This window comes from Oncorhynchus tshawytscha, linkage group LG14, assembly GCF_018296145.1.
Source record: "Oncorhynchus tshawytscha isolate Ot180627B linkage group LG14, Otsh_v2.0, whole genome shotgun sequence".
NCBI classification, from domain to species: domain Eukaryota; kingdom Metazoa; phylum Chordata; class Actinopteri; order Salmoniformes; family Salmonidae; genus Oncorhynchus; species Oncorhynchus tshawytscha.
The window spans coordinates 58,177,636-58,187,635 of NC_056442.1; the positions used below are offsets into that span (position 1 = coordinate 58,177,636).

The 10,000-nt window shown below is 50.7% G+C and overlaps 1 protein-coding gene across 1 annotated transcript in view; it reads right to left on the reverse strand.

Annotated features, from left to right (window-relative positions):
* LOC112218996 (ryanodine receptor 1-like) overlaps positions 1 to 10,000 on the reverse strand; it is a gene marked incomplete in the record, with an annotated part of 309,682 nt that overhangs the window by 295,491 nt on the left and 4,191 nt on the right. Inside the window, 6 exon segments of the mRNA XM_042297738.1 lie at positions 3,196 to 3,331; positions 5,614 to 5,708; positions 5,802 to 6,052; positions 6,687 to 6,960; positions 8,629 to 8,708; positions 9,147 to 9,213. Of these exon segments, the coding sequence (XP_042153672.1) occupies positions 3,196 to 3,331; positions 5,614 to 5,708; positions 5,802 to 6,052; positions 6,687 to 6,960; positions 8,629 to 8,708; positions 9,147 to 9,213 (903 nt within the window).

Genomic DNA, 10,000 nt, shown 5'->3' on the forward strand with positions numbered 1-10,000 from the left:
GGTGGAGACTACAGCCATGGTGGAGACTACAGCTACGGTGGAGACTACAGCCATGGTGGAGACTACAGCCACGGTGGAGACTACAGCCATGGAGACTACAGCCACGGTGGAGACTACAGCCATGGAGACTACAGCCACAGTGGAGACTACAGCCACGGTGGAGACTACAGCCACGGTGGAGACTACAGCTACGGTAGAGACTACAGCCATGGTGGAGACTACAGCCTCGTGGAGACTACAGCCACGGTGGAGATTACAGACACGGTGGAGACTACAGCCACGGTGGAGACTACAGCCACGGTGGAGACTACAGCCACGGTGGAGACTACAGCCATGGTGGAGACTACAGCCATGATGGAGACTACAGCCATGGTGGAGACTACAGCCAGATGGAGACTACAGCCATGGTGGAGACTACAGCCACGGTGGAGACTACAGCCACGATGGAGACTACAGCCACGGTGGAGACTACAGCCACGGTGGAGACTACAGCCATGGAGACTACAGCCATGGAGACTACAGCCACGGTGGAGACTACCATGGTGGATACTACAGCCACGGTGGAGACTACAGCCACGGTGGAGACTACAGCCACAGTGGAGACTACAGCCATGGAGACTACAGCCACAGTGGAGACTACCATGGTGGAGACTACACCCACAGTGGAGACTACAATGGTGGAGACTACAGCCACGGTGGAGACTACAGCCACGGTGGAGACTACAGCCACAGTGGAGACTACCATGGTGGAGACTACAGCCACGGTGGACACTACCATGGTGGAGACTACAGCCACGGTGGAGACTACCATGGTGGAGACTACAGCTACGGTGGAGACTACAGCCACGGTGGAGACTACAGCCATAGAGACTACAGCCACAGTGGAGACTACAGCCATGGTGGAGACTACAGCCACGGTGGAGACTACAGCCACGGTGGAGACTACCATGGTGGAGACTACAGCCACAGTGGAGACTACCATGGTGGAGACTACTGCCATGGTGGAGACTACCATGGTGGAGACTACAGCCACGGTGGAGACTACAGCCACAGTGGAGACTACAGCCACGATGGAGACTACAGCCACGGTGGAGACTACAGCTACGGTAGAGACTACAGCCATGGTGGAGACTACAGCCTCGTGGAGACTACAGCCACGGTGGAGATTACAGACACGGTGGAGACTACAGCCACGGTGGAGACTACAGCCACGGTGGAGACTACAGCCACGGTGGAGACTACAGCCATGGTGGAGACTACAGCCACGATGGAGACTACAGCCATGGTGGAGACTACAGCCACGATGGAGACTACAGCCATGGTGGAGACTACAGCCACGGTGGAGACTACAGCCACGATGGAGACTACAGCCACGGTGGAGACTACAGCCACGGTGGAGACTACAGCCATGGAGACTACAGCCATGGAGACTACAGCCACGGTGGAGACTACCATGGTGGATACTACAGCCACGGTGGAGACTACAGCCACGGTGGAGACTACAGCCACAGTGGAGACTACAGCCATGGAGACTACAGCCACAGTGGAGACTACCATGGTGGAGACTACACCCACAGTGGAGACTACAATGGTGGAGACTACAGCCACGGTGGAGACTACAGCCACGGTGGAGACTACAGCCACAGTGGAGACTACCATGGTGGAGACTACAGCCACGGTGGACACTACCATGGTGGAGACTACAGCCACGGTGGAGACTACCATGGTGGAGACTACAGCTACGGTGGAGACTACAGCCACGGTGGAGACTACAGCCATAGAGACTACAGCCACAGTGGAGACTACAGCCATGGTGGAGACTACAGCCACGGTGGAGACTACAGCCACGGTGGAGACTACCATGGTGGAGACTACAGCCACAGTGGAGACTACCATGGTGGAGACTACTGCCATGGTGGAGACTACCATGGTGGAGACTACAGCCACGGTGGAGACTACAGCCACGGTGGAGACTACAGCCACAGTGGAGACTACAGCCACGATGGAGACTACAGCCACGGTGGAGACTACAGCCACGATGGAGACTACAGCCATGGTGGAGACTACAGCCACGGTGGAGGAGACTACAGCCACAGTGGAGACTACAGCCACGGCGGAGACTACAGCCACGGTGGAGACTACAGCCACAGTGGAGACTACAGCCACGGTGGAGAGTACAGCCATAGAGACTACAACCACAGTGGAGACTACCATGGTGGAGACTACAGCCACAGTAGAGACTACAGCCATGTTGGAGACTACAGCCACAGTGGAGACTACAGCCACGGTGGAGACTACAGCCATAGAGACTGCAGCCACGGTGGAGACTACAGCCATAGAGACTACAGCCACGGTGGAGACTACAGCCACGGTGGAGACCACAGCCACGGTGGAGACTACAGCCATGGAGACTACAGCCACAGTGGAGACTACAGCCATAGAGACTACAGCCATGGTGGAGACTACAGCCATAGAGACTACAGCCACGGTGGAGACTACAGCCATGGTGGAGACTACAGCCACGGTGGAGACTACAGCCACGTGGAGACTACAGCCATGGTGGAGACTACAGCCACGATGGAGACTACAGCCACGGTGGAGACTACAGCCACGTTGGAGACTACAGCCACGGTGGAGACTACAGCCACGTTGGAGACTACAGCCATGGTGGAGACTACAGCCATGGTGGAGACTACAGCCACGATGGAGACTACAGCCACGGTGGAGACTACAGCCACGTTGGAGACTACAGCCACGTTGGAGACTACAGCCACGGTGGAGACTACAGCCATGTTGGAGACTACAGCCACGGTGGAGACTACAGCCACGGTGGAGACTACAGCCACGGTGGAGACTACAGCCACGTTGGAGACTACAGCCATGGTGGAGACTACAGCCATGGAGACTACAGCCACGGTGGAGACTACAGCCACAGTGGAGACTACAGCCACAGTGGAGACTACAGCCATGGAGACTACAGCCATGGAGACTGCAGCCATGTCAGCAATAACAATATCAAGGATAACATCAGCAACATCAGGAATATAATCCGGGTAATTAGATAGCCTGGAAACCACTCCGAATCCACACTTCATTGTGAAACAGGAAGTATGTTCAGTGTCTGTTGCAGGCTAGGTGTTGCAGGCTAGGTGTTGCAGGCTAGGTGTTGCAGGCTAGGTGTTGCAGGCTGCTGACCGTTGACAAAGACGGCAAAGCGGAGGAAGTCCAGGTATTTCTCTCCCCCACAGGGATTCCAGCCGATGTCAGGGTAACCCTTAGATAGGAGCATGGGACAGCTCTGTAGTCCACAGCCCGCCAGATAAGTCACCACCTGGAGAGAGGGGCAGGTAGGAGAGGGTAAGGGTTAGCAGGGTAACCCTTAGACAGGAGCAATGGACAGGGTGTTCTGTATAGGGGTACAGGGTGACTGAGGTGTTCTGTCCAGGGTCTACTGTATAGGGGTACAGGGTGACTGAGGTGTTCTGTCCAGGGTCTACTGTATAGGGGTACAGTGTGACTGAGGTGTTCTGTCCAGGGTCTACTGTATAGGGGTACAGGGTGACTGCACTCCAGGATCTGCTCCTGCAGAGCCATGGCCAGCTCGTTGTCGGGTTAGAGTAAGGGTTTGGGTCAAATCAAATCAATTTAAATGTTATTTGTCACATGCGCCGAATACAACAGGTAGACCTTTACAGTGAAATGCTTACTTACAAGCCCTTAACCAACAATGCAGTTTTAAGAAAACAAGAGTTAGGAAAATATTTTATTAAAATGCAACCGGTCAAGATGCTCTCGATGGTGCAGCTGTATAACTTTTTGAGGATCTGGGGACCCATGCCAAATCTTTTCAGTCTCCTGAGGGGGAAAAGGTGTTGTTGTGCCCTCTTCACTAATGTTTTGGTGTATTGGGAACATGTTACTTTGATGGTGATGTGGAAGCTCTCGACCTGCTCCACTTCAGCCCCATCGATGTGAATGGAGTGGTGCTCGGTCCTCCTTTTCCTATAGTCCACGATCAGCTCCTTTGTCTTCATCACATTGAGGGAGAGGTTGTTGTCCTGGCACCACACTGCCAGCTCTCAGACCTCCTCTCTATAGGCTGTCTCATCGTTATTGTTGTGTCGTCAGAAAATGTAATGGTGTTGGAGTCGTGTTTGGCCACGCAGTGGTGGGTGAACAGGGAATACAGGAGGGGACTAAGTACACACCCCTGAGGGGCCCCTGTGTTGAGGATCAGAGTGGCAGCTGTGTTGTTGCCTACCCTTACCAACTGAGGGGGCGGCCCGTCAGGATGTCCAGGATCCAGTTGCAGAGGGAGGTGTTTAGTCCCAGGGTCCTTAGCTTATTGATGAGCTTCGAGGGCACTATGGTGTTGAACGCTGAGCTGTTGTCAATGAACAGCATTCTCACATAGGTGTTCCTTTTGTCCATGTGGGAAAGGGCAGTGTGGAGTGCGGTTGAGATTGTGTGATCTTGATGTGGTATGCAAATTGGATTGCGTCTAGGGTTTCCGGGATGATGGTGTTGATGTAAGCCTTGACCAGCCTTTCGAAGCACTTCATGGCAACCGACGTGAGTGCTACGGGGCGGTAGTCGTTTAGGCAGATAACATTCGCTTTCTTGGGCACAGGGACTATGGTGGTCTGTTTGAAACATGTAGGTGTGACAGACTTGGTCTGGGAGAGGTTGAAAATGTCAGTAAAGACACTTGCCAGTTGGTCCATGCATGCACTGAGTACACGTCCTGGTTATCCGTCTGGCACCGCGGCCTTGTGAATACTGACCTGTTTAAAGGTCTTGCTCACATCGGCTATGGAGAGCATGATGACACAGTCGTCCAGAACAGCTGGTGCTCTCATGCATTCTGGTATACTCCTCAATGCCATTGGATGAATCCAGGAACATATTCCAGTCTGTGCTAACAAAACAGTCCTGTAGCGTAGCATCCGCGTCATCTGACCACTTCCGTATTGAGCGAGTCACTGGTACTTCCTGCTTTAGTTTTTGCTCGTAAGCAGGAATCAAGAGGATATAATTATGGTCAGATATGCCAAATGGAGGGCGAGGGAGAGCCTTGTACGCATCTCTGTGTGTGAATTAAAGGCACCCTGATCTGCGTCTCGTGTATCTCCTTCTTTTCTTCATGCGAATAATGGGGATTTGGGCCTTGTCTGGGAGCAGCATTATATTCCTTGTGTCAGACTCATTAAAGAAAAAAATCTTTGTCCAGTTTGAGGTGAGTAATCGCTGTTCTGATATCCAGAAGTTATTTTCGGTCGGAAGAGATGATAGCATCAACATTATGTACAAACAATGCTTTAAAAAAAAACACACAAAATAGCACAATTGGTTAGGAGCCTGTAAAACGGCAGCCAATCCCTCCGGCGCCATTCTCCCCGCTCTATATAAGGAATAGGACACTGGAGGTTGGTAGCACCTTAATTTGGGAGGACGGGCTCGTGGTAATGGCTGGGGTGGAAAGAGTGGAGTGGTATCAAATACATTGACACAATTCCATTTTCTCTGTTCCAGACACTTTTATGAGCCTAACCTAACCTCAGCAGCCTCCGGTTGAATAGGGATGCAGGGTGACAGGTTAGGGTCAGGGGTTACCTTCTCCAAGTCCTGCTCCTGTAGAGCTAAGGCCAGCTCGTTGTTGTCGATGCAGGAAGCTGCAGCCACATCCAGAGGGGTGGAGCCACGCATACCTACAAGAAGACCAGGAGAATGTTAATTAAACACAGATCTTGGTTAAGAGTTCCTCTGTGTGTTTTCTGATTGACAGGCAGAGTGTACTGTACCTAGGCCGATGCCGCTGTTCTGCAGCAGGTAGCTGAGGTGATCAAACATGGACCTCTGGTTCTGACGGCTGATGCGACAGAAGTAACACAGGAACCGACAGCAGTTGGTCACCATCTGGGGGAACCGGATCTCCTTGGAATCTCCACCTCCTCCCAGCACATTAACCATCACCTCCATGACAGTCTCATGCATCCCCAGAGCCCTCATCAGGTTAGGGTGCTGGTAGAACACCTTGTTGTTCATGATGTTCCTGGAGAAGGAGACGGTGCACAACAACAAAGAGACTGTTAAATGAACTAAAATGATTGTAGTTGAATTGTTCCTGCTGTGTGTCCAGATCTTCTTTCAGAAATCGTTGCCAGGTTTAGGGTACAATTCAAATTCAATTTCACTGAATTGAAATGGAACTGACCCCGACCCTGGTAATGTCTGGAGTTTTTCCTAGCCACCGTGCTTCTACACCTGCATTGCTTGCTGTTTGGGGTTTTAGGCTGGGTTTCTGTACAGCACTTTGAGATATCAGCTGATGTACGAAGGGCTATATAAATACATTTGATTTGATTTGATTTGATTTACAAGGTACAGTAGCCAAACACACCCTCAAGGTACAGTAACCAGACGTACCCGATGCTCTGGGTCATGAGCCTAACCTTTACAAGGTACAGTAACCAAACACACCCTCAAGGTACAATAACAACCATAACCCTCAAGGTACAGTAACCACCCTATCCCTCAAGGTACAGTAACCACCCTATCCCTCAAGGTACAGTAACCACCCTATCCCTCAAGGTACAGTAACCACCCTATCCCTCAAGGTACAGTAACCACCATAACCCTCAAGGTACAGTAACCAGACACCCTAAATGTACAGTAACCAGATGTACCCGATGCTCTGGATCATGAGCCTCTCCTCCTCGGGGCCCATCTGAACGATGAGCAGAGATCTGATCTGGCCCAAGCACTCCAACAAGTCCATTGTGTCCTGGACAGATACAGCGTTGATAGCGTAGGCTTTAGGCAGGGCTCTGGTCAGCTCTCCCAGCCCATCATACTGCCTGTGGAGCAGGCTGAACATCAGGCGCACCAGCTCAGGGTTCTGAATGAAGGCCTCTTGGGCCCAGTGGATCATGGTATGGGAGATCAACTCCTGGAGAGTGCCTTGGGGGGGGGGACACACACACATGGAGTTGTAGTGAATGAACAAGATAACAAGATATTACTTATTTTTTACTGTGTCTTGGCCGGGAACTACACCAACTCAAGCTTTTGTGGCATAGGAACATTTGGGGGTACAGGAATTTTTGTTTTTTAAATATTACTAGTGTGAGGGATCACTAGGAAGTACTAGACTACGCCACCGCTTAATTACAGGAGTCTGTCGGGAATCACCTGGAAGAACGTCTAGAAAACTACCCAGAAAAGAACCGAAGTTGACTGTTGAGGCCCTCGATGCCTCCCTTGGATTTAACAGGAAGAAGTCAACTAAGTCTAGGATGTCTGACAGTTTATACTTGAGTTAACTGATGAGCTGTCAGACTTAAACTAGGCACTTAACTGTGCGAAGCTGTGAAAACAGCAAGTCCAGACTGTGTTCTAACCACAGAGACAGATGAAGATCACCTAATGGATGTAAGGGTTAGGGTTTTGTGGTTAGGGGTTAGGGTGGTGAATGTGTTCTAACTGGGTTAGAGGTTAGGGGTATACTAGAGTTAACCTACTGGTTTATACCTCCTCCTCCTGGGTTTGGGGTTAGAGGTTAGGGGTTAGGGTGGTGAATGTGTTCTAACTGGGTTTGGGGTTAGAGGTTAGGGGTTAGAGGTTAGGGGTTAGAGGTCAGGGGTTAGGGTGGTGAATGTGTTCTAACTGGGTTTGGGGTTGGGGTTAGGGGTTAGAGGTTAGGGGTTAGGGTGGTGAATGTGTTCTAACTGGGTTTGGGGTTAGGGGTTAGAGGTTAGGGGTTAGGGTGGTGAATGTCTTCTTACTGGGTTTGGGGTTAGAGGTTAGGGTGGTGAATGTGTTCTAACTGGGTTTGGGGTTAGAGGTTAGGGGTTAGGGTGGTGAATGTCTTCTTACTGGGTTTGGGGTTAGAGGTTAGGGTGGTGTAAATGTGTTCTAACTGGGTTTGGGGTTAGAGGTTAGGGGTTATGGTGGTGAATGTGTTCTAACTGGGTTTGGGGTTAGAGGTTAGGGGTTAGGGTGGGAATGTTAACTGGGTTTGGGGTTAGAGGTTAGGGTGGTGAATGTGTTCTAACTGGGTTTGGGGTTAGAGGTTAGGGGTTATGGTGGTGAATGTCTTCTTACTGGGTTTGGGGTTAGAGGTTAGGGTGGTGAATGTGTTCTAACTGGGTTTGGGGTTAGAGGTTAGGGGTTAGGGGTTAGGGTGGTGAATGTGTTCTAACTGGGTTTGGGGTTAGAGGTTAGGGTTAGGGTTAGGGGTTAGGGTGGTGAATGTGTTCTAACTGGGTTTGGGGTTAGAGGTTAGGGGTTAGGGGTTAGGGGTTAGGGTGGTGAATGTGTTCTAACTGGGTTTGGGGTTAGAGGTTAGGAGTTAGAGGTTAGGGGTTAGAGGTTAGGGGTTGGAGGTTAGGGGTTAGGGGGGTGAATGGAGGTTAGGGGTTGGGTTTGGGGTTAGAGGTTAGGGGTTGGAGGTTAGGGGTTAGAGGTTAGGGGTTAGAGGTTGAGGGGTTTCTAACTGGGTTTGGGGTTAGGTTAGGAGTTATAGGTTAACTGGGTTTGGGGTTAGGGGTTAGAGGTTAGGGGTTAGAGGTTAGGGGTTAGGGGTTAGAGGTTAGGGGTTAGGGGTTAGGGTGGTGAATGTCTTCTTACTGGGTTTGACCTCCTCCTCCTCTTCTGGCTCCTCCACCACCTCCTTTTTCTTCCTCAAGTTATTCACCTTGCCCATCAGCCTAAGGAGATACAATACAATACAACTTTATATTGTCAGTATGTTATAATACAAAACAATATTATATTGTCAGTATGTTATAATACAAAACAATACAACATTATATTGTCAGTATGTTATAATACAATACAATATTATATTGTCAGTATGTTATAATACAATACAATATTATATTGTCAGTATGTTATAATACAATACAATATTATATTGTCCAGATGTTGAAGCAACAGCAGAACTGTGTATTCTGCTCTCTTCAGTTGTCAAACCCCCAGATAGCACACATCTCTCTCTCACACACACACACACACACACACACACACACACACACACACACACACACACACACACACACACACACACACGAGAAGGGGACAGAAGAGTGCAAGGATTCGAACCGGCAAACTTTCGGCAAAAGGTCCAACTCCTTAGAGTTACCTACCGGCCAAGGCGACCTCTCAGAGAGGTGTCCACCTCCTCCTCCTCCTCTTCCGCCTCGATGTGCACGCCTGGAGGAGAGAAGGATACATAGTAAGCATAGTTAGCTCTCTGTGTGGTGTTTTGGAAGGTTGTTAGGATGTGCTGTGGGTCAGGGTTAGGGGTTGGAAGGCTGTTATAATGTGCTGTGGGTCAGGGTTAGGGGTTGGAAGGTTGTTATAATGTGCTGTGGGTCAGGGTTAGGGGTCAGGGGTCGGAATGTTGTTATGATGTGCTGTGGGTCAGGGTTAGGGGTCAGGTTGAAGGTTGTTAGGATGTGCTGTGGGTCAGGGTTAGGGGTTGGAAGGCTGTTAGGATGTGCTGTGGGTCAGGGTTAGGGGTTGGAAGGTTGTTATAATGTGCTGTGGGTCAGGGTTAGGGGTTGGAAGGCTGTTATAATGTGCTGTGGGAATGTTGTTATGATGTGCTGTGGGTCAGGGTTAGGGGTCAGGGGAAGGTTGTTAGGATGTGCTGTGGGTCAAGGTTAGGTGTCAGGGGTCAGATGGTTGTTATGATGTGCTGTGGGTCAGGGTTAGGGGTCAGGTTGGGGTCTGTGGGGGAAGGTTGTTAGGATGTGCTGTGGGTCAGGGTTGGGGTCAGGGGGGGTCGGAAGGTTGTTAGGATGTGCTGTGGGTCAGGGTTAGGGGTCAGAAGGTTGTTAGGATGTGCTGTGGGTCAGGGTTAGGGGTTGGAAGGTTGTTATAATGTGCTGTGGGTCAGGGTTAGGGGTCAGAAGGTTGTTAGGATGTGCTGTGGGTCAAGGTTAGGGGTCAGAAGGTTGTTAGGATGTGCTGTGGGTCAGGGTTAGGTGTCAGGGTC